At 54.7% G+C, this 24,270-nt stretch overlaps 2 protein-coding genes across 2 annotated transcripts in view; both read left to right on the top strand.

The window, feature by feature from the left end:
- Positions 1-24,270, top strand: part of CAPN5 (calpain 5) — a 54,963-nt gene that overhangs the window by 9,231 nt on the left and 21,462 nt on the right. The window contains exons 2-3 of the mRNA XM_012645751.1: positions 9,950-10,150; positions 17,227-17,358. Of these exons, the coding sequence (XP_012501205.1) occupies positions 9,986-10,150; positions 17,227-17,358 (297 nt within the window). The 5' untranslated portion in view covers positions 9,950-9,985. The remainder of the gene's footprint in view (positions 1-9,949; positions 10,151-17,226; positions 17,359-24,270) is intronic.
- Positions 21,910-22,401, top strand: OMP (olfactory marker protein). Its single transcript, XM_012645752.1, has one exon. The coding sequence runs from the start codon at positions 21,910-21,912 to the stop codon at positions 22,399-22,401; it is 492 nt and encodes a 163-aa protein (XP_012501206.1).

Raw genomic sequence — 24,270 nt, forward strand, 5'->3', positions numbered from 1 at the left:
GCTCTTGCTCAGACTGGTTTCGAACTCCTGAGCTCAAACAATCCGCCCGCCTCGGCCTCCCAGAGTGCTAGGATTACAGGCGTGAGCCACCACGTCCGGCCTCGTCCATTTTTTAATTGGGTTATTTGTTTCGTTGCTATTATTTGAGTTTGTTATATATTTTAGATATTAACCCCTTATCAGATACATGGTTTACAAATATTTTCTCCTATTCCATAGGTTGTCTCTTCACTCTGTTAATTGTTTCCTCTGCTGTGCAGAAGCTTTTTAGTTCGATGTGGTACCATTTGTCTATTTTTCCTTTTGTTGCCTTTGTTTTGGGGGTCATATCAAAAAAATCACTGCGCAGACCAATGTTATAGAGCTTTTCCTCTGTGTTTTCTTCCAGTAGTTTGACAGTTTCAGGTGTTATGTTTAAGTCTTTAATCCACTTTGATTTGAATTTTGCATGTGGTGTGAGATAGGGTCTGATTTCATTCTTCTGCATGTGGATATCTAGTTTTCACAGCATACTTTATTGGAGACTGTCCTTTCCCCTGAGTGTGTTCTTGGTACCTTTGTCAAAAATCAATTGACTGTAAATGTGTGGATTTATTTCTGGGCTCTCTATTCTGTTCCACTGGTCTATGTGTCTACTTTTATGCTAGTAAAACTACACTATAACTATAGTATACTATAGTATATAATATAGTTTTGGTTACTATAACTTCGTAGTATATTTTGAAGTCAGGTAGGCGGATGACTCCAGCTTTGTTCTTTTTTATTCAAGATTGCTTCCAGCTATACAGGGTCTTTTGATGTTCCATATGAACTTCAGGATTTTAAAAAATTTCTGTGCAAAGTGTCATTGGAATTTTGATAGGGATTGCGTTGAATCTGTAGATTGCTTTGGATAGTATGGACATTTTAACAATATTACTTCTTCTGATCCACGTATGTGGGACGTCTTTCCATTTGTGTCTTCAGTTTCTTTCGGCAGTGTTTTATAGTTTTCAGTATGCAGATCTTTCACCTCCTTGGTTAAATTTATTCCTAAGTATTTTATTTTTTAGTAGCTATTGTAAATGGGATTCTTCTCATGATGTTGTTTTCAAATAGTTTATTGTTAGTGTATAGAAGTTATAAAAGAAAGAATATTTTAATGCCAAAAATTGTACAAAGGAAATAATCTAAGAATAAAGAAAATTCCTTTATATTGAATAAATTCACCTTCACGAAAAATTCAGGGCATTGTTTCTCTTGTCATTCTTGCCACAAGTCAATAAAAATTCAATAATAAATAATATTCAATAAATGTTATTTATTATTTATTGACTATTAAGATAGTCAATAAATATTCATATTCATACTAAATATGAATTTAGTTATATATGAGCTTCTAAAGTAACCAAACATTATTTAAACTGTTAATCTGATATATAAAGACATATCATGTAGAGTCTTGGCTTTTCACTAAGTATATTATATAAATTCTGGTAAGGGCCTGGTTCAGGAGACATTCAGAGAAAAAGATAAGACAAAACAAAACCTCCTTGGGACTTTTCTAGGCCAATCCTGAACCCAATGACTCAGGTCAGAATGAACAGTTCTAAACATGCACATGATTTCTGTGCATTCCTTCTATACCTAATTTTTTGAGAATTTCTATCATGAAAAGATGCTGAGTTTTGTCATATGCTTTTTCTGCATCTAATGAGATGATCATATGGTTTTTGTTCTTCCTTCTCTTAATGTGATGTATCACATTTATCGATTTGCATGTGTTGAATCATCCTTGTATCCTCCTTGAGATACATCCTTCTGGATCATGGTGGATGATCCTTTCAATGTGCTATTGAAGTCTGTTTGGTAGTGTTTTTGTTTTTTTTTTTTTTAGAGACAGGGTCTTGCTATGTTGCCCAAGCTGGCCTTGAACTCCTCCTTCCTCAGCTTCTTGAGTAGCTGGCACTACAGGCATGAGTCACTGTGCCTGGATTATTTGCTTTTGTTATTTTGCTTTTATTAAGGATTTTTGCACCTGTGTTTACTGGGGATATTGGCCTATAATTTTCTTTTCTTGTGGTGTCCTTGTCTGGCCCTGCTTTTTAATTTTGTGTATTATGGAATCATATAATATTGCTTCTCTTGCTTAATATGCTGTGAGATCGATCCATAGGTTTGTGTGCAGCCACGATTTGTTCATTTTCATTTCATTGTTCATTTCATTCTTCCATTGTATAAATATATAAGAACATTTACCCATTCTTTTGTTGATGGACATTAAGGTATTAATGGTTTCTAATTTTCAGCTATAACAAATACTACTGTGATAAACATTTTTGCACATGTTTTTTGGTAAATATGTGCATATATTTCTGTTGGACATATTCTTTGGAGTGGAATTACTGGATAATAGAGTATGTGTTCAGCTTTAATAGATATAGTCAAATGGTTTTGCTAAGTAATTGTACCAATTTACACTCCCATCACCAATGTGTAAGAGCTCCACTTGGAATTTCTGCGTGTGCATGTGTGTGTGTGTGTGTGTGTTTGTGGTGTTTTTCACTGTAGCCATTCTAGTGGGGGTATAGTAGTATCTCATTGTGGTTTTAATTTGCATTTCCTTGATAATTATTAATAGTGAAGTTGAGCACTTTTTTTTCTTCTGGTTATGGGCCATTTGGATATGCTGTTTTCTGTGGTATCTTCTGATAGCATTGTTGTTTTACCTTTCAGTTAGATTTGCAATCTATGTGGAATTGATTTGGGGTATGGTATGAGGTGGGGGTCAGGATGGATCTTTTTCCGTGTGGATAGCCAGTCAACCCAGCGCCATTCATTGAACGGATGATCCTTTCCCCAATGCCCTGAGACATCACGTTTGTTTTATGTCAGGTGTCCTTGTAATTGTGGCTTATTTCGGGACTTTCTATTCTGTTCCATTGGTGTATTTGTCTACCCTTGCACGCATGCCACACTGTGTCATGACTAGAGCTTTGTGATGGGTCTTGTTAATGAGTAGTGTAAGTCCTCTAGCTTCTAGCTTGTTCTCTTCAAACAGCTCTGGCTATTCTTGGCCCTTTGTGTGCTGGCTCTGAGGCCCTCGTGCTGCCGGAGTTGGGCTCAGCTGTGTCCTCTGGTTCTTATCGTACCCCTGAGGCTGTCGCTGGCTCCACTACCCCACCTCTGAGAAGCTCAGAGAGGTACGTGACTTGCCGCTGCCACACAGCTCTGGAGCCCAGTCTCGGCTCTGTCTCAGCAGCACGCTGCCCTCCACGGCTTGGTGTGACGCTAAGTATCCCTCCCACCCGTCACCTCTTGTAACTTAATATTTTTCTTTAATTCTGCTTCCATGCTGGGCACAGTGGTGCACACCTATAGTCCCAGCTACTCGGGAAGCTCAGGCAGGAGGATAGCTGGAGCCTAGGAATTCAAGACCAGCCTGGGCAACATAACAAGACCTTGTCTCTTAAAAAAAAAAAATCATCTTCCTTTATCCCAATATTTCTTTTTGTTTGTTTGAACAACAAGATCTTTATTTTTTAATTTTTTTATTACTTTTATAGATTTAGGGGGTACATGTGCAGATTTGTTATATAGATATATTGCACAGTGGTGTAGTCTGGGCTTTTTGTATAACCCTCACCCAGTTACCATACTTAGTACCCATCAGGTAGTTTCTGATCCCACACCACCCTCTCGCCCCACCCTCCTTCCCTCCTGAGTCTCCAGTGCGTTCCGTCCTCTATGTCCATGTGCACTTATTATTTAGCTCCCACTTATAAGTGAGAACATGGGGTTTTTGAACTTTCTGAGTTTTTTCACTTAAGATAATGGTCTCCAGTTCCATCCAAGTTGCTACAAAAGATAAGATTTCATTCTTTTTTATGGCAGAGTAGTATTCCATGGGTGTGTGTGTGTGTGTGTGTGTGTGTGTGTGTGTGTATGTGTATCACATTTCTTAATCCACTCATCAGTCGATGGGCACTCAGCTTGATTCTGTATCTTTGCTATTGTGAATTGTGCTGCAATAAACATACAGGTGCAGGTGTCTTTTTGATATAATGATTTCTTTTCCTTCGGGTAGATACCTAGTAATGGGATTGCTGGATCAAAAAGTAGTTCTATTTTTAGTTCTTTGAGAAGTCTCCATACTGTTTTCCATAGAGGTTGTACTAAATTACATTCCCACCAATAGTATATAAGAGTTCCCTTTTGTCCACATCCTTGCCAACATCTGTTGTTTTTTGACTTTTTAATAATGGCCGTTCTGACTGGTGTAAACTGGCATCTAATTGTGGTTTTAATTTACATTTCTCTGATGATTAGTGCTATTAAGCATTTTTTCATGTTTCTTGGCCATTTGTATGTCATTTTTTTTTTTTTTTTTTTTTGGAGACTGAGTCTCACTCTCTTGCCTGGGCTAGAGTGCCATGGCGTCAGCCTAGCTCACAGCAACTTCGAACTCCTGGGCTCAAGCGATCCTCCTGCCTCAGCCTCCCAGGTAGCTGGGACTACAGGCACGCGCCACCATGCCTGGCTAATTTTTTCTATTTTTAGTTGTTTGGCCAATTTCTTTATATTTTTAGTAGAGATGGGGTTTCACTCTTGCTCAGGTTGGTCTCGAACTCCTGAGCTCAAACAATCCGCCCGCCTCGGCCTCCCAGAGTGCTAGGATTACAGGCGTGAGCCACCGCACCCGGCCTTGTATGTCATCTTTTGAAAGATGTCTGTTCATGTTGTTTGCCCACTTTTTAATGGGGTTATTTTTTTTTCTTGCTGAGTTGTTTGAGTTCCTTATAGATTCTGGGTATTAGTCCTTTATCAGATGCTTACTTTGTGAATATTTTCTCCCATTCTGTAGGTTGTCCGTTTACTCTGTTGAATATTTCTTTTGCTGTGCAGAAGGCTTTCAGTTTTTAATTATGTCCCATTTGTCTGTTTTTATTTTTGTTGCATTTGCTTTTGGGATCTTAGTCATAAATTCTTTGCCTTGGCCAATGTCCAAAAGAGTTTTCCCTAGATTTTCCTCTGGAGTTTTTATAATTTCAAGTCTTAGATTTAAGTCTTTAATCCATCTTGAGTTAATTTTTATATATAATGAGAAGTAGGGATCCAGTTTCATTCTTCTGCATGAGGCTATCCAATTTTTCCAGTACGATTTATTAAATAGAGGATAATTTCCCCAGTGTATGCTTTTCTGTGCTTTGTCAAAGATCAGTTGGTTGTAGGTGTATGGCTCTATTTCTGCATTCTATATTCTGTTCCATTGATCTATGTGTCTGTTTTTATGACAGTGCCATGCTGTTTTGGTTACTATAGTCCTGTAGTATAATTTGAAGTCAGGTAATGTGATACCTCCATCTTTGTTCTTTTTGCTTAGGATCGCTTTGGCTATTTGGGCTCTCATATGAATTTTAGGATTGTTTTTTCTAATTGAGTGAACAATGACATTGGTATTTTGATAGAAACTGCATTGAATCTGTAGATTGCTGTCGGCAATATGGATATTTTAACAATATTGATTCTTCCAGCCCATGAGCAGGGATGTCTTTTCATTTGTTTGTGTCACCTATGATTTCTTTCATCAGTGTTTTGTAGTTTTCCTTGCAGAGCTCTTTCACCTTCTTGGTTAAATATATTCCTAGGTATTCTTTTTCTTTGTAGCTCTTTTAAGTGGGATTGAGTTCTTGATTTGGTTCTCAGTTTAGTCATTATTGGTGTACAGACATGCTACTGGTATTTGTGTGTTGATTTTATTTCCTGGGACTTTACTGAATTCATTTATCAAATCTAAGTGTCTTTTGGAGGAGTTGTTAGGGTCCTCCTAATATTTCTTAAAGGAAACTGTATATCTACTGTAAATGGAGAGTCAGTATTATTCTTCGTAAATTCAAAGTATCTGGAAGAATCTTAAAAATAAAGTAAAAACAACACCAAATTCATTCAATTCCAGCCAGATGCTGTTGCCTGTAGAAGGCTGTCGGCCTGAGGCCTGCTTCTGCTCAGTTAGGTAGGAGTTGGGCAAGGCCTGTGAGGGGTTAAAGACACTCTGAGTCAAACGGAATTTTCCTTGGGAGAGAATGGAAGAGAATACCGTTCTGACTGGCTTCTTTATTGCCATATCAGGGTGCCCCTAAGAGGATCAGTGTTAACCTAGGCCCCACCTCAGGAAGTCCTGGTGGGATGTGGAGTCTGGAGACCACGTAACAGGCTACAGACTTGAGACAATTTCCTTGATGTTCCCACCTGCCAAATGGCTTTCATGGCTGTCATGTCTGGAGAAGGCTCACTGATGTCAGCTGGTGTAGCATGGCCTGCTGGAATTTGAGCCCTTACTTTATCCTGTGCACAGCCAGGCTGTCCCTGCCACCTCCAGCAGGTCCACTGAACAGGCTAGGCCACCATGAAAGGGTGCACCATTTCCATGGTAAGGGCAGACTGAACTTCCCTAGTGCAGGCCCAGGAGCAGATGCTACTTTCTTTCTGTCCTCTGCCACCTCACAGTGCTTGGGGGAGGCCTGCTTGTTGATTGACAGCAGGTCCAACTTGCCCAAGGACACACAATGGCTAAAGGGTACAGCTAGGACTCAAACTCAGGTCTAACTGGCCTGCCAGAGGGCTGGGCTCCTGGAGCTGCCTGCCAGCACCCCAGGGCTCTCATTCTGACCCACCTCAGAGCTCCAACTCTTGGCCCACAGGGGCCTCACTGTGCCAGGCTGGGTCTGAATCACCAGGCACTTTCTTGCCCCTGAGCCTTTGCTCGAGCCGTTCCTTTGCCTGAAACGGCCTTTCTCCCCTGCTTCTGTGCCCAGGCTGAAGGCTTCCCTGCCTTCCTCTTGCTGGAACCTCTGAAATGACACATATTCCCTCCATTCAGCCTCATGTCTGTTGGTCAGGGAGGTGATGCGGCCTGTCGGGGGTCTCACAGCTGCATGGGCAGTGGGGACTAAAGCCGAGTCTCCGTCAGGAGCTGGAGAAGGGCTGGGCCACAGCAGAGAGCACTGGGTTTACAGCCTCTGGGGAGGTGGGGTGTGGGCTCGGCTGGTGTCAGGAGGGGGATGGAGAGCCAGGCCTGTGTGCTGGCGGCTGTGATATGGAAAGCTGATTCCCCTTGGAGTCCCTGCCATTCTTCGGCTTGTTTTTCCCATCCTGGAAGGAATTCCTAACACGCTTACCTTTGTTGGTTCATTGAACACAGTGAATTACCTGCCCCTCACATTGGACCCTGGGGGTACAGAGAGGCGCTGGGGAGGGCCTTGCCCTCAGGGGGCTGGGGGGCTGGGGAGGCGGACAAGTCTGTGCAGATGGGGTACAGCGTCACGGGTGCTGTCCTGGGGGCTCCAGGACCGCAGAGGGAGAGGGTGGATTGTGGAAGGAGCAGTGTGTGCAAATGCCCTGAGTAAACAGCTCTAGGGAGCAGCAGGGAGCGCTGAGCCCTGGACCTTTGGCCCAGGGTGGAGAATGGTGGGGCTGAGATTGGCAGGGAAAGGGAAGAGGGCAGGCTGACAGGGCCGCTGGGAAGGTTGGCCTGTCCTGAACCCCTCAAGGGCGTCGCGTGCAGCCCAAACAGTGTAAAAGTGCTTAGGAGATGGAAAGTGCTGTGGCTGAAGCTCAGGCCCAGAAAGAAGAGGCCTGGAGCTTGGAAGCAGCTTTCCTGCCTCTTGGTTTATCTGTGGCCTTCCATGAGTATGCCTGGAGCTACTGGAGAGAGCTGTGACCCCTTGGCGGTGTTGGCCCAGTGGGTGCCATGGGAGGTGACCTTGGGGCAGATGGAGGGTGCCAGGGGGCAGTCTGTGCAAAGGCCGAGGACCAGATAAGCCTGGCATAAGTAGGTCAGGGTCAGCCTGGTGGGCAGGGATGAGGCTGGAGGGGTGGCTCAATGATGTCAGACCCTCAGCTAGCCAGGCCTGGCCCCTGTGCTCCTGGGCCCTGCCTAGCTGAGCTTTCCCCTCTCAGCACCCACCTCCCTTCTGTCCTTCCCAGAGCAGACTCTCCCAGCAGTGTGGGCCCCTGCCTTTTCTGGAGAGCAGCCAGACCCTCTTTCTCCACCAGCCTGGCTGTGTGACCCCAGCCAGCTCACCCACCCACTCTGGGCCCTCTGGGCTCTGAAACACTGGAATTGCAAGAGCAGATTTCTGGCTCCTGCTTTCTACTTCTCTGATCTAATTCTTGCAGCTTAAATTGCTTCCTGAGCTGACCCTGCTGGAAACGTGGTGCTAATGGCGCTCACTGGTTGAGTGCCAAAGCCCAGGAGTTAGCTCTGCAGCCTCCTCCCCTCTCTTTCCCTCAGGCCCCCAAGGCTGGGAGGGTGGGTGGGAGGGGCAGGGCCATTGGCCTCCTGGGCAGAAGGGCGGCCAGAGAAATTAAGGGAGCCAGTGGGCCCAGTGTGGATGTGGGGACAGAAGATGGAGTGGCTTCAGGTGCAGAGCAGACAAACTAGCCCTCAGCCCTTGAGCTCACCTCCTACCCTTGCTATCTCTCTCTCGCCTCCTCCCTCCATCCATGCGAGGCCCCAGCTCAGCCAGGGCATGTGGGAGAGCCCGGCCCTGCCCAGCGCTCAGCCCTTTCTCCTGAAGCGCAGCCTCATGAGGCCAAGGCCAAGGCAGAGGACCTGGGCAGGACACCTCACCTCACAGGGCCACAGTTCTCTCTTCTGCAAAATGGCAGTGGTGTGCCCACCCAGCACTGTTTGCATAACAGACACAAACCTCCAGCCACGTGGTTTGCACACGGTAGGGAAATGGAGTCTTTCTTGAGCGAGAGGTGTCCTGGCCCCTTCTCTTCTCGCCGCACAGTCGCCTCAGACTTTGTTCATGAAAATGGCGTCTTCCAGGTGTCGAAGCAGCATTGTTCCCATCACAGAGGTGCAAAAACGGGGGCTCAGAGAGGGTGAGTGACCTGTTCAAGGTCACCCAGCAGATGTGTGGCTCACCTGCAGTTGGCACCCACATCAGTCTTGCTCTCAAATGTCACCCCAGAAGCCAGTCTACCTCAGTTTCCCTCAGGGTGGGGATAGGAAATTCTGGCCTGTACTCTGAGGGATTGTAGTGTTGCCCTGGGCAGGCCCCAGGAGGAGTAGATCCTCAGGGTGTGAAGCTCCACTGTGGGCAGGATGGAGTCTGAGACGGGGTGGCGTAGACAGGGCAGTCATGCCAGTGCGTGGCCGTCCGGCGTGCGCCTGTGCGCCTGAGGTGTCGGGCCCCCTGACTGCTGCTCCCCACCCTCACCCCCTCCCCTCCCCGAGGCCTTCCCTGACCATGTTGGTCCAGTCTGTGTCCCTTACACTTGGTCACCACATTGGCACGAGGTTCAGGACGCTTGGCTGGGCCCACTTGGACCCCTGTGGAGTGAAAGGAGGGTGCAGGCGCCGTGCGCCTGCTCCTGCAGAACTGGAGACGGTTCCCGGGGTGCAGACAGGAGGGCAGCGTGCTGGAAGCGGGTGCCGAGGGAATGGATGACCTATGTCTGGGGTGTGCCTGGGACAAGGTCCTCCCACACTGGGCAAAAATGTGCTGCGTTCCAGAGGCGTGGAGAGAAACGCAGAGATGCACACTGCTGTTTTGATGTGGGTGTGACATCAGCCCCGGGGCTCCTGGCGTTGGCCACTTGTCTGATTCAGTCTGGGAGGTCGAGGGAAGGCTGATCAAACGGAGGGAGGGAGGCTGGTGGGTGCGGCCCGGCCAGCCCTGAGTTCTGTGTGCTGTTGGCCTATATCACCTCTGAGCGTCAGGAACTAGAGAATCTGGGCTGTGGCGTCCGGCCAGTCAGTCCCTATCCCTATTCTACTTCGTACCAGCTGTGTGACCTTGGGCAGACCTCCGCACCTCTCTGAGCCTTCTTCCCTTGCCTGTACGAGGGGGATGTTGTTGCCTGCTTCACAGGGCTGCTGGGAGGGGACACACGGGACCCGTGCACAGCAGGGACCCCAGGTACTCAGAGGTGATGGTCTTCTTCCCCTCCCGTCCAGGTGTTCCCGGCTCCCCTCCTGGGGGCAGCGGCCACCATGTTCTCGTGCGTGAAGCCCTACGAGGACCAGAACTATTCGGCCCTGAAGCGAGCCTGTCTGCGCAGGAAGGTGCTCTTTGAGGACCCCCACTTCCCCGCCACCGACGACTCGCTCTACTACAAGGGCTCCCCAGGGCCCGCTGTCAGGTGGAAGCGGCCCAAGGTCAGTGTCTGGTCTTGGCTGGAGCTGGGACAAGCAGGCCTAGACCCACCCTCAGGCTGAGTCTGCAGGGGCCTGGGGTGTGGGACGGGGTGGGGAGCCATCCTAGGCCCCAGGCTGCCGAGAAGGTGGAGGGGCCGGTGCTGTGGGATTTGCTCTGGATGGAGCGTGGAGCACAGGCCCTAATCTCCCGGCCGCCGCTGCCCACCAGGCCCTCACCTCTCCCTGGACCCTGCCGCCCCGCCCCCCAGATTGTTTTTGGGATAAAAATGAGGTGATGATGAGGTGATGTGGATGTGACTTTTTTTTAGTAAAACATAGAGTGACGTTCAAGTGTGGGAATTTACTTTCTTGGTTATTATCGTAATAATTTTGAAACAGTCATTTGTTGTATAATGAAAAGTATTTACAATGATTAGTCAATAATAATAATAGTAGTAAAAAATAATAGTGCCTCATCACAGGGTTGTTGTGAGGATTAAAAGAGGTAATGCGTGAGGAAGTCTGCGCGGGGCCTGGGCCCCACACGGGGAGCCACAGCCACGAATATTGGTCACGATGAGCTCCGTAGTGTCTCTCGGCCGCTCCTGACCTGGCCTTGGTCCCTCAGGCTACAGCGTGTGAGACAGAAATGTTCGGCCCTGTGGTGTGATTTCATCCTCCTGAACCCTGATTCCTCTCCTGGGCGATGATCTCAAGTCCCTTCCAACTCAAAAATCCTGTGGATTTGCTTAAGTTGGGACTCTAGATGGGTAGAGAAACTGAGGCCGAGAGGGGAAGCTACGTGCCCTGATCGCCCAGGGAGCTGCTAGCAGGGGTAGACTAGACCCACGGGTCCTGCCTCCCTGGGCCCCACCTCGCTGACACCAAATAAAGGGTCCTTGGTGCCTGCGAGCTCAGCCCCAAGAGTGCAACAGAGTCCGGGCCCCTACGTTGGCTGTGCGGGACGCCTGGGCGCCTCCCGGCCTGGCCACAGAGCTCTGCCTGTTGGGCGCCCTCCCACGCCTTCCTCCCTCTCCTTTGTCCAGTGGGTGGGGGAGGAGGCTGGCCTCAAAGGGCCTTTGTGAGGCCTTGGGTGCGGGGAGGAGGGGTGGACACTGGAGCTCTCTGCCCTCCTCTAGCTGCACCCCTTGCTGTCCCCATCCTGACCCTGTCCTGCCCTCCGGCCATCACCCAGACATTTTAGGTCTGTGGCTCTAGAAGGAGGCTGGTGAGGCCCGACTGGGGCAGGCTGGGCTTGTTGCGGTGAGAGGAGGAAATGCCAGGCTGGCCGGCTCAGACTGCCCTGCTATGTGACCCACTGGAGTCAGCTGCGCTCTCGGTGTCCTGCCACACCACCTTCGCTGCCTTCCTCGCGGTGCCCTGCCCTTTCCAGACCGCAGAACCTTGCACGTGGAGGCAGGAGGCAGACAGCGTGTGGTGGTTGGTGTTGCCACGGCTGTGGGGCCCAAGGGCAGCATTAGGCGGCCAACTCGGTTGGGGCACTTCAAAGCCAGGCACGGGTCAAACTGCGGTGGGCGAGGAGGTGACTCTGCGGGGAAACCATGTGTGTAGGCAGCGCCTGCTGGGTCCCAGGAGCAGGAAGTCAAGCCCGGTCTGCGGTCTGCGGTGGGCAGGCCCAGCCCAGCAGGGTGATCATTAACTCCCAGCTGCCTGACCGGCCCGGGAAGGTGAAACTTTGGCCTGAGGCAGCCGTGTTTGTATGAAGTTTCACTTCCTGGGTCCTATAACATGACTGTTTACAAATAGAGCAGGAAGCCAGCCTTTTCTTCAGCCCAGAGGAAGCCTCCTGCACTGCCCTCCCCTCCAGCTCCTTCTCTCTGAGGTGGTCTTTGTCTCTTGCTCCTCCTACTTGGACCTCAGTTTCCTCATCTGTAATTAGGGAGAGTACTTTTTTTTTTTTTTAAGACAGAGTCTCGCTCTGTTGCCCAGGCTGGAGTGCAGTGGTGTCATCATAGCTCACTGCAACTCCAACTCCTGGGCTCAAGTGATCCTCCTGCCTCAGTCTCCCGAGTATTTGGGACTACAGGCATGAATCACAATGCCCGGCTAGTATTTTTATTTTTTATAGAGATGGGGTTTCACTGTGTTGCCCAGGCTGGTCTCAAACTCTTGGCCTCAAGCAACCCTCCTGCCTTGTTCTCCCAGGGGAGAGCAATTCTTGGTGATCATGGTTCCTCTTGCCCACCTTCTCCTTGCCAACCCTGTGTTGGGGACCCAGAGCCGCCCTGTGTGGGACATCTCGTCTCCTGTGGACTCTGCAGGTGGCAGTAGGCCTTGTTCTCTTCATCCCCACCCAGGGCACCTGCCTTGGGCTGACACCCCTGCCCTGAAAGGCTCGTCGTTTTTTGTTCTTTCCAGTACAGTAAGCGTCTGTCACCTCCCGCTGGGGCCTGCGGGCCTGGTCAGGGAGATAAGACCTTCCTCTTCCTCAGGCCCAGGGCTCCTTCACCCCATGGGGGCAGAGTGTGCCCCCATCCAGCACTCTGCCTCGCCCATGCTTAGACATCAGCCTGGAGGCCCTCTGGTGGAATACAGGGGGCACAAGTGGGGGACAGGGGGTCCTATGAACACACATCAATTCTGGAACCTCCCAGATTTCTCCCAAGGCAGCCTGGTGGGCCCCATGCCCACCCACTCCGCTACTCAGCTGCGCTCTGTGTTAGGCCTTTCCATGCCGCAAAGCAGGCAGTGTGCGGTGAGGGCTGGCAGCTGGGGGCACACCCAGCCATCCGGGCCTCTGCCCTGCCCAGGAATGGCCCCCTTCCAGGCATGTACTCAGAGACAGAGTTCAGTGGGGTCAGGGAAGACTTCCAGAGGAGGTGGCCTAGAAGGGTGGGGACTGCCATGGGAGGAGATGGGGGCAGGGCTGGAAGGCGTCTGTGGCAGAGGGGGCGGGCCGCAAGCTGTAACTCCTGAGAACACTGCCCTAGCCCATCCCAGGCTGAAGTCCTTCTGTCTGGGCCTCAGTTTCCCCAGCTGCCTAGTTGATTCCTTCTGTGATCTTCCATTCCAGGAAGGAGGTGACTGGGCGACGGTGGATGTAAAGGAAGGGGGTGCGGGGTGGAAGGAGCCTGTGCAGCTGCAGCCCGGGCCGTACTCCCACCTGCTGCCTTGTGCACCAGGACTGGAAACCTGAAATTCTTGTTGTGCCAGCCAGGGAGGTTTGGGCTGTGGCCTGCATCTGGTGGAGCTGGTGTCACCGGTGGGAGGGCTGAGGAGGGGAGAGGTGACTGCAGGTGCCAGAAGGCCGTGCCCTGAAGGCATGTTGACCAGGAAGTGGTCAACTCCAGCCCTCAGGGATGGCCTCCACCCAGTCCAATCCTGCGTGTCACTTTGTCCTCCCTCCTCCCGGGGAACTGTCTGCGGCTCCAGTGGAACCTGCCAAGCTTTGATAACCGTGGATGGGGGCAGAGTTGGGCGTGGACACTGCCTTGGAGCTCCCATGCTGGTGCGGGAGACCCAAAGGCAAACCTAGCGTGGACGGGGATGGAAGGGTGCATAGGAGGCTGGGCGCCCAGAGGGCCGTGTCAGAAGCAGCTACTGTCTTGCGGCTGTGGCTAGACCCCGTCTTACGACATATCCCCCTCCTGAGCCTCCTGCCTCCCAGCCCTCTCCATGCCTGCTGTGCCCGTCACCACCTCCGGACATCCTCCTCTGACCTCTCTCTGGCCCCTGTTGTCCCAGTTCTGCTCACATGAAGGGTGTTGGGGTCTGGTTCCTTCTCAAGGGTCCTGCCTGTGGGCAGGGACCTTCCCTAGCTCAATCTGTGGCCCATGTCCAGCCAATGGCAGAAGGGTAAACACTGGTCTTGAGAAGCCTGGCTTCTTGGTGGCAGGAGTGAGGGCCTGGGCTCCCCTGACCCCTTGGTCCCATTGCTGGGCTTAGGACAGGTGTCGGGAGACAGGTGAAGGAAGGGTGGCTTTGTCACCCATAAAACCTAGCTTACCTGCAGGGTCTGGAGCTGGACTGCCTGAGTTGGAATTTCAGTTCACCTCTTCCTGTGTGGCCCTGGGCAAGTGACTTAACCTCTCTGTGCCTTGCTTTCCTCCTCTGTAAAAAGGGGCTGCTAACAGTACCTGTCTCCCAGGGCTGTTTTGCACAGTGCCTACGACACAGCTGGTGCCCAGTCATTGTGGTCTGTTTCTGTGGTTGTTCCTTTAGAGGTGCCCCAAGGTGGCCTCTGCATTCCGGGGCAGACCCCAGGTGCCATCAACCTCAGGCGGTTTCTCTAGGTTAGAGCTGGTAACCCTGAGCTTCTCCTGGCAGTGGGGACATACTTTAGCCGCCTCCTCCTCCACCTGCTCCCTCCCAGGCTGCCCGACCACCTGCAGGTCCCCACTCTGCCACAGCAAGTCAGGGGAGTGGAATCCTGGAATCCCTGGCCTCGTTTCTGTTAAGGGCTGGAGCAGTGTCTGGGCCAGAGCCCTGTCCTGGGCGTCAGGGCCAGGCTGGGATGGTCGGATCTGCCCCACAGGTCTGCCCCGGCCTGCTGCTCAGTGGGGAGGAGCCCTGGGCGGGAGACTGGCAGACCTGGGTTCTGTCCCATTCATTTGTTTGCCTTGTGACCTTGGATGTCACTGCCCCTCCTGGACTCAGCCTCCTTCTCTGTGGAATGGGGCAGTCACATCTGTGTCACAGGGCACTGGCTGCGAGGATCTGAAGTGGAGGGACATCTTGGAGTCACCTTCCGCTGCAGACCCTGTTGACACCAGGTGGTGGCCGTCTCTCTTCCCGTGGCAGGATGTGGCTGGGGTCTTCCAGATATCAAAGCCCCCCTCCCGCCCCGTCCTGCCTGCCCTCGGGGCCTTAGAGAAGCAGCAGATAGGACAGTTCACTCTGGTTGGAGGGCTGGGCTGGGTGTGGGCAGGGCTAGGAGATAAGATGAGGGGCAAGACCCTTCTTCCCGGCTGTGGCTCCTGAGAGGGTGCCCCGGGGACAGGGTGAGAGCAGGTGGCCTCACTGGGTTGCCCAGGCTTGTGCCCTGGGGAAGCTGCCTTGCAGCCGGGCCCTGGGTCGTGCTGCAATGCCACCTGGAAGGGGCCGCTCCTGCCCTGGGGGGGGGGGGGTTCTGGCCCGTTTTCTGGGCACAGGGGCAGCAGGAGTCCCGGACACCTCAGGGGGACTGAGGGCCCTTTGTCCCATTTCCCTTGCCATGACTTGTGGGGTCCCCACACAGCCCTGCAGGGATGACCGTTCATCTCTGTTGCACACAGGCAGGAAACGGAGGTCCAAAGTTCGCACAGCCAGTAAACTGGGAGCAGGAATTCAGGTTCCATCTTCCTGCCTCTGCCGCCCTCTGCTGGCTGCTCACACTGGGACCTCAGAGCTCTTGTGCTTGAACTAGCTCAGGAGCACCTGCTGAAGTGGAGCCAGGCAGAGAGCTGCTGCCCTCCTGCTCGTGCTGTGTGGTTGGGGCATGGCGTTCAACTTCTCTGGGCTTCAGTTTCCTCATCTGTAAAATGGGCATCTTGCCCACCTCTCAGTGCCATGGTGAGGATGGACTGTGGTGCCAGCAGGATGCCTGGTACATGGAAGGCACGTCTCAGTGTTTGCCTCCCCCACCCTCCACTGCATCCCCGCCTTGGTGAGCAGTTGCTCCCTCTCAGCTTGGTGGAGTGAAGATGCTGATGGGAGAGGAGAGGGGCCTGCTAGACACCGGTGGCACATGTACGTCACAAGCTGAGTCCTGGACTGGGCAGGGGGAAGGCACCAGCCTGGCCATTGGGCCCACATGAGGCACAGGCAGGCAGCTGAGGGCTCTGGAGGTGTCTGCATGGCTCTGCTCTCCCGGCCAGGGCCGGGGGCCGTGCCAAGCACTCTCTGCTTCCTAGAGATCTAACCCGCCCAGGCTCAGCCTGTGGGTGGGATGTTAACAGCTGTGGGAACACAGGGTAAGCAGCCCTACCTGGTCTTGTCTCTTGGTGCTGGAGCTACCCATATAGGTCTGGGCACAGCATCCTGGCACCTGAAAATTTAAACAGACTTTCATTCTCTTTGTGTCAGGCCCTGAGCTTGGCACTTTGCATGTACTGATTGCTTGCCAAGTAGGGATTATTGTTCCCGTTTTATAGATGAAAAAGCTGAGACTCAGGCCAATTGTAGAGTGAGGAGCGGGAATTCAGTCTCCAATCTGAAGCCAAAGGCCATGCTTTTCCCACTCGCAGCACTGCCTTGGTGGGGGAGGAGGGTGTTTAAGGGAAAAAACCCAAAGCACCAAGAGGTGGAAGCCCAGGCCTGAGTGCCTTGGGCGGGTCAGGTGCAGAGGGTGGTGGTCCTGGGACCCACCCAGGCTGGCTCTCTCCCAGCGGACAGAGTAAGGAGCTCCCACAAATTAGGAAGGGCTGGGCCTGCGAGCTGCCAGTTGGGCATGACTCACTTCCCTGCCCGGCGGCTGCCCCAGCCCAGTTCCCTGGAGCAGCCCCTCTGGCTGCGCCCGCCAGTCTCTGTGGAAAACCGAAAAGAAGGAGTTTCTGCCCCACTCAGGCATTGCTTGCTGTGTGTCTTTGACAAGTCACTGCCCCTCTCTGAACTTCCATTCCTCATCCACACAATGGAATGACAGCCAGCCCCATGCTCCTCCGGCAGCGTGAGGATCTCCTGAGACCGCAGGCGGGAAGTACCACAAGGGGCCTGGCCTGTCAGCTCCCTGCCCTCCCCTCACTTAGTGCCCATCATGTGTGACTTTGGTGTTTGTCTCATCCCTGCACCCCCACACCACTTCCTCATGACTGGGCCCGCGGGCTGCCCAGGTGGGCACTGCGGGCTGTGGGTGCAGGAGAGTGAAGGGGACTGAGCCCTTGCTGGTGGGGGGCACAGAGGGCAGGAGGAAGGTGGCGCTGGGGTCCTTCCACAGCGTTCATCCGCCAGCAAACCTTTGGCAGAAGAGTGCCCTCCAGCCAGGGAAGGGGAGGGGGCATTCCAGGCAGGTCCTGGGGGAGCAGACAGGCCACCTGGGGCCCCCCAGTCTGCGGGGGAGGCAGATGAATTTCTAGGGTGACAATGAGGTCTCCTTTCTGCCATGGCAGGCATCCTTGTGCTCCTCGGTCCCTCACGTTCTCCCCTCGCCTTCCCCGCAGGACGTCTGCGAGGACCCCCGCCTCTTTGTGGATGGCATCAGCTCCCATGACCTGCACCAGGGCCAGGTGGGCAACTGCTGGTTTGTGGCAGCTTGTTCGTCACTCGCCTCCCGGGATTCGCTATGGCAAAAGGTGAGGCCTGGGACAGGGTGGGCTGGGGGAGCGGGGGTGTTGACGTAGTCTGCGGCCCTCACTGTCAGACAGGTGCAGCCTGAACGCGGCAGATGAGGCTTTCCGAAAGCCAGTGCCAGGGATGGGGTAGGGGTGACGCTGGGGCCCCGGCACTGGCCGAGCGTCAGGGTTGCCTTCCTTCCCCCACCAGCTGGAGGTCCTGGGGGCAGGTGCTGGAATCTGTGCAGCTCCCAAGGTGATTCCGATGCATCCCCTTCCCGCTGTTGGGGACCCGTAGTGTCCCTGAGCCACTTGGTGGAACACACCCTTGTAAAATGCGGAAGCTGCCTACAGTGTGGAGACACCACTAAGGAGGCTCAGGAGACCCCTGCCAGTAACCTGCTGTGTGACTTGGGGCAGTCGCTGCCCTTCTCTGGGCCTCACTTTGCTTAGCTGTTCAGCAGGGGTGGTTCGGACCATGCCCGGCTTCATAATTCCTGGTTGCAAGCTGCTGGCGTTCCGGACCAGGGCCGAAGAGCTTGAATTGGAAAGAATGGGCTCTGGTCCTGCCAGTTTGTCCTCCTGTGGCAGCACTGGGCAGTGCGGCCCTTAAATCTGATGCTCAGTGCTCCCTTTCTGGGGAGGCGGGAGGCGGAGGCTGCAGTGGAGCCAGACCCTGGCTCTCTGAGGAATCACGGGCAGGGACAGCAGGGCGAGACACAGGTGCTGCCCCTTCCTCACCCCTGGTCCCTTCCTGCTCTCCCTGGAAAGGGGCTGGCATTGGGCCTTGAGAGCGCTGGTGAGAGTCCCAGGCTCAGGTTTGAGCGCCAACCTCACCACTTGGTAGCTTTGTAACTGGCCTCAGGTTACTCCACTGCAATGTTAGGAGGATCAGAGTAGCTGTCTCTCGGGGAGTGGGGAGGGTGAAACAGGAGACTCTACTTAAAGCGCTTTGTGCGGTGTACTCAGCAAATGGCGCCAGCATTGTGATGACTAGCGTTTGTAGAACACGCGAGTATCCTGTGCAAGCAGGGCACAGGGGCAGAGTGAGGTTTTCCTCGTCCTCGAGGTGTCCCCCATCCATCAGAGGGAGCTGTGCCCTCCGCGGAGGCCGGGGCTGTGGTAGGTGCCCTGCGCTCACGTCTCCTCAGCAGGCGTGTGACCTCTGAAAGGCACCCAGGGTGGGCATCCCTGGGGCTGGCTATAGGGCCCTCGGGGCCTCAGCAGAGGCCACTGTGGCAACCTGTAGACGTGGGTACTCCTGGGCGTCTGAGCTGGAAGGGCCGCAGAGAGCCATGTGTGGGATCATGTCACTCATGGGCCCCGAGGACCAGAGAGGGTCAGGGCATGGCACCGTTCTCCCAGTGTGGGACCGGTCCCCGCTCCCCAGCTTCCAGGCTGTGACCCCATTCTCCGAGTCCTGCCTCAGAGCTCCAGCCCCAGCTAGGTCAGGGCTCAGTCTGGGGCCAGAGGGCGCCTGGGAGTCCTGCAGGTGGGCCCCCCACTTCCTGCCCTGCCCTGTAATTGCCTGTTTATCTGTCGTCTCCCCTCTCGAGGTGAGCTCCACATGGGCAGAGCCGGCCCAGCTTATATCTTCCTGCTGAGCCCAGTGGGGACTTGGCACGGAGAAGGCTCTGGAGAGTTTGGGGTATGCAGCGAGCTCCTCCCCAAATTGTCGGGGCCCGCTGCTAACCAGCTCCACAGTTGTCCTTGTCGCCCCGGAGCTCCTGGGGCCTTCAGTGGGGCTGGGCCTGACCACACTGGGTCCTGTCCTGGGAATGGGCCGGCCGATCACTTGGAGGTGGGCCCCTCAGCTGGCTGTGAGTCCCGCCCGGGCCTGGCCCCAGGCAGGTCTATGCAGCTCCCCAGCTGGCCAGTGGGAGAGGGGCCCAGGACTCGCAGGCGGGAGGCTTGTCACTGATGCGGTGCCACCTTGGGCAGGCCTGTGTGTATCTCTGGGCCAAAGGTTCCTACTGCAGGGCGTGGGGGCACCTGGCCTGGCTGGTCTCCAGCAGCTTGAGTCCCCGGGGGCTGAGTGTTCTCAGCTAATTGCACTCTGCCTCCTGTGCTGCTGTGGCCATAGCCCCTGGGGGGCTCATTACCATGCCTTACCTCCTCTTCTGTCCCTGCTGGCGTCCCTGTTTGTTGTCACCCCTCGCCTTGTGGGCCTGTTGCCCTGCAGGGCCTCCCTGCCCCGCCCTGTTTTCTCCATGGAAGGGCAACTAGGGGGCTGCTCAGCACCCCTGCCCCGCCCTCACCACCCCTACTTTGGGGGCACTGAGCTTCAGACTCAGGGCCACCACACCTCAGCACACGTGCCCCTCTGGGAAGCCACCTTTACCCCAGTCCTTGAGGCCGCCTGGGGCTGGTGCATACAGGATTTGAAGCCGCCCAGACCTGCTGGTCGGTGCCCCTCTGCCCTGGTGAGACCAGGCGCTCCCCAGGGGCCCCGTGTCCTCGGTCCTTTTCCCTAGGGGTCCAGTCATAGGGGGTCCCCTTCCCCAGTGCTGCTTCCAGACGTGACTCCCTCACGCATTTGCCTGGCTCCTGCATGCCTCTTGGCCCCCCCAGCCCACTGCAGTGCCATCCCTGCCAACCGGCGGCCCCAGCCAGTCACCCAGGCCCAGAGGGCCTGGCACCTCCGCTTTCCCAGCCTTTTCTGCTCCAGGTACTGCTGTCTCCCAGGTTTACTGTGTCTGTGTGTCTGCCCTCTTTCCCCCGTCCCCTGTTAGCGTGGTCTCAGTTCTTGGTCTCATCTCCATCAGCCTTCACCTTCAGCCACCTCCGTCACTTGCTGCAACAGCTTCACCTCTCTGACCTCACCTTCCAGGCCTCTCGCTCACTCCCCAGCCCTGACACACCTGTCCCTAAACCTCATTTTGGCCCCAGCCAGTGCCCATGTGCTGTCTCCCCACCTGCCCACCTTCCTCTGTTGTCCTTGGGCCCCGTGGTCCATCACATCACCTGTCCCCTTGTCAGTCGTCCGTTCATTCATCCAGCAAGCATCTCTGAGGCCCCCTGCGTGGCAAGGCCTGTTCTGGGTGCTGGCTTAGAGTGATGGACAAGACACAGTGCCTGCCCTCTCAGGCAAAAACTAAGCACACATACAAATGAAAATCAAAATGCAGTGCTAGGAAGGGTAGAAACAGCTCCTCCTTAGGGAGGAACGGGAAGCCCCCCACCGTAGCTCCTCAGCCAAGTTGTTCTCTCTCTGCCCCTGCAGCTGCAAAGTAAAAGGTTTTGTGAGGGTCAGGCAGTTTAACATGCAGCTGTGTGGTTCTCTCTAACACTCTTGGGGAATTGCTGCCAGTGGCCACCAGAACTGACCCCAGGGCTTGGGGTGTTGTTTCAACAGGGCCAGGTGCTCTGTCTCCCTAGGCACCCCTGCTGTTTATGTCGCCCAAGATCCCACTGATTTACTTAGCCTCCATCTAGCAATTGACTGTGCTTGTGGTCCACTTGACCCTTCAGATTGTTTTCAGTTGTTACACCTTGGCCTGTGACTCTGTCCTCTTTTCTGAGTGTGGCATGTTGTGGCAGAGGCCCTTCTCCCCCATCCCCCCAGTTACACTCACACACTCCAGTTCTTCCATTTGCCCATTTATAATAGCCAAGCTCCTGGTTCCACCTCAGGCGCGATAGAGACTTTGCCAGATTCTTCCTTGGCCCCAGGCCCCCTGGGGGACACTGAAGATCAATGCAGGGGGAATGAGTGGTGGGATTTTAGCAGAAGTGAAACCTGGTCTCGTGGCTGCCATGGCTCGTGCTGAGGCAGGGCCAGCAGGCCAGACTCCTCTAGGTCAGTGACTCTCAGCACAGCCCCAGGCCGCAGCATGAGTGTCACCTGGGAGGTTGTTAGAAATGCAGATGCTGGGCTGGTCAGAGACCTGCTAAATCAAGAGCTCTGGGACGGCCCAGCAATCTGTGTCTCAAGTCCTGCAGGTGAATCTGGCGCTCACTCAAGTCTGAGGAGCAGGGGTCTAGGTGAGAGATGATGGCGGCTGGGCTGAGGTCCTGGCAGTGGGAATGCAGGAGAAGGTTCCAGGCTATTTGGGAAGCAGAATCGACAGGCCTTGGCGATTGGGTGTGGAGGAGGCAAGGGAGGCTCCATGGTTGCCTTGGGTGACTTCGGATCTCAAATCGGGAGAGCCCTCTCTGGCCCGTGCTCTCCCATGCCCATGGGTCTTTGGCCTATGTCCCTGCAGTGAGCGCGTGCTCCCCTCCGCCGTTCCCGACACTGCCCATGTGACGTGCTCCCAGCCGTCCCTGGTAGTCAGGGTGGTTGCCACAGCAGTTGACATCAGCGGTCTGGTCCCTGTGGAGCCCGCCACCTCCCGCCTGCCTGCAGTGCCTGCATTCTCGCTCCTGCAGGAGTGGAGAGGCGGCAGGTGGGGACTCCTCACCCCCACACACCCTGTTTTGAGAACAGGGTTGGGGAGGGGAGGACACGAGGGGAGGGTGGAAGGGTAGGCGGGGCCCCCCTTTGGTGGCCTCTTCTCTTGGCCGCCGAGGCCCCAGCCTATTTGGCTCCTTGACGTCGGCGGGAGCAGCAGCAGCAGCAGCACTTGGGCCATGGCGGAGGACGGGCCGCAGCAGCCACAGCTGGACATGCCGCTGGTCCTGGATGAGTACCTGACCAGGCAGATGCGGCTGCGCGTGGAGAGCCTGAAGCAGCGCGGGGAGAAGCGCCAAGACGGCGAGAAGCTGCTGCGGCCGGCCGAGTCCGTGTACCGCCTGGACTTCATCCAGCAGCAGAAGCTGCAGTTCGAGCACTGGAACGTCGTGCTGGACAAGCCAGGCAAGGTCACCATCACGGGCACCTCGCAGAACTGGACGCCCGACCTCACTAACCTCATGACGCGCCAGCTGCTGGACCCCGCGGCCATCTTCTGGCGCAAGGAGGACTCGGAAGTCATGGAATGTAACGAGGCTGACGCCCTGGAGTTTGGGGAGCGTCTGTCGGATCTGGCCAAGGTCCGCAAGGTCATGTACTTCCTCATCACCTTTGGCGAGGGGGTGGAGCCCGCCAACCTCAAGGTCTCCGTGGTTTTTAACCAGCTCTGATGGCAGCTGCCCGCTGCCACCCCTCCTCTCACCCACCTGCCCTCCCCCTGCCTGTACCTCCTGTCCCCACGTGTGTTTTGGGGGACCTTCTTCTAGCTGCTCAGCCTGTACTCAGCTTGGCCCAAGGCCCCCTGAGTCCCACATCCTTCCTTCTCTCCTTTTCCCTGGTGCCAGCGCTCCGGCTCACAGGAGGAAGAGTCCCAGGCTCCATAGTCTAGAAGCTGGACTGGCCGCCGCTGCTGCTGCTGTAGACTTTAGAGGCCTGGTCGGGGCTGGTGTGGCAGATGGGGAGGCCATTGGCATCTGCCTTCTCTGCCTCATTGTCGGGGAGAGAGACTGAGAGAGACCAAAAGAGACAGAGAGAGAGAGAGAGAGAGAGAGAGAGAGAGAGAGAGAGAGACAGATCCAAAGAACCAGCCGCCCATCTTCCTCCAGAGATGGGGCAACAGAGATGATGGGAGCAGCCTCGCTGGAGACTGCAGAGAGCAGCACTTGCTGCCCACCTGGCCACAGCGCCCTTTGCGAAGGCCCGTGTCTGGAGGTCAACACCAGCCTGGGGCCCCCGGAAGGCGCTGCTCCTGGCACCATTCCCGTGTGGTCCCATGATGCCTTGGCCGCCCTCAGGACGTGGGGCAGGGTTGCTGTGGGGTGGGTTGGGGCAGTGGGGAGTGGCTGGCTCCCAGGAGGCTGTGCAGGCCCAGCTCTGGCTCTCCGGGGCATGGCTTTGGGGACAAAGTGGAGGGGGGACGATGAAGGGTCACACAGATCTGCCTGTGCGTATACATACGTATTGAGAGAGAGCATGCTGTATTCACATGGATGTATTCTAGAAGTCTATACCTGCCCTACAAACAAGTCTGATTTTAGGTTATCTGTTGTCTAATTGCTGCTGGTTCAAGGGTGGCTCTTAGCAGGGGCTGGGTCCTGATGACCTTGGTGGGGAGGCTTCCTGAGCTAGGAGACGCTGAGGTTCGTGTAGTGAAGCAGGGAACAGTTTAGTAAAGGGGTTTCCCTCTGCCTGGGGAAAGCTGGGTAGAGGGGTCCAGGGCCCAGCAGTTGGACACAATGGATTCCCTGGGGCCTCGGTGTCCCCTGCTGGGAAGCCAGGCTGTTTTGAGCTCATAGGTCAGGGCCGGCGAGTGTCTCATCCTGAAACATCTGTTGGCATCTTGGGCCTCTTTAGTGGAGCTGGGGGGCTGCAGCAGGGGAGGCCTGGCACGCCGTTATGATGGCTGATGGTCGGAAGTGGCTGCAGGTGGCAGTGGGGTGACGGCAGAACACAAGCCTGTGCGGTCGTCAGGTGCAACCCACTCTCCGGACGGGGAGAGTGCGGCAGTTACCAGTAGGCTCAGTTCTGGTCCCAAGCCGCATTCCCCTCCACACTGCACGGGCCCAGGGGGGCCTGACCTGCCACCTGGCATCAGCCAAGGGCACCTCAGCAAGTGCCCCCACCACCCTTTCTCCTGGCCACCCAGTGACGTGCCCACAACATTTGCTGTCAGGAAGCAGAGCCAGTGGGGGAACCTAGGCCCTGGGCACAGTGGCACTGAGGGCTGGAGCTGGGGCTGTTGGGAGGGCAAGCCCCCACCTTGGGGGCGCACGAGGAGGTTCTGTTGATGGGAGAGGTTGGCTGTGGGGCAGCTCTGGTCCTTGCTCAGTTCACAGCTCTGGGGCCTGTTCTGGGACGTGCCTGGAGTCCCACGGCTGCCTGCCTTGTTCTCTGCCGATGACTTCGGGAGCCAGCCCATGGGCAGTGGCCTGCCTTCTGCCACTTTGTTTGATCTCTCCCTGCAGCTCTGAGGACCCTCTTAATCCAGACTACCTGTCCCCCATGCTGCCCCACCCCATCTGCCCTGCGGGGCCGGGTGC

The sequence above is a fragment of the Propithecus coquereli genome, unplaced genomic scaffold (assembly GCF_000956105.1).
Source record: "Propithecus coquereli isolate 6110/MARCELLA unplaced genomic scaffold, Pcoq_1.0 Scaffold235, whole genome shotgun sequence".
Taxonomy (NCBI): domain Eukaryota; kingdom Metazoa; phylum Chordata; class Mammalia; order Primates; family Indriidae; genus Propithecus; species Propithecus coquereli.

Bases quoted from the DNA above. Each gene is read 5' to 3' on its own strand.
- OMP (XM_012645752.1), top strand. From the start codon at position 21,910: ATGGCGGAGGACGGGCCGCAGCAGCCACAGCTGGACATGCCGCTGGTC.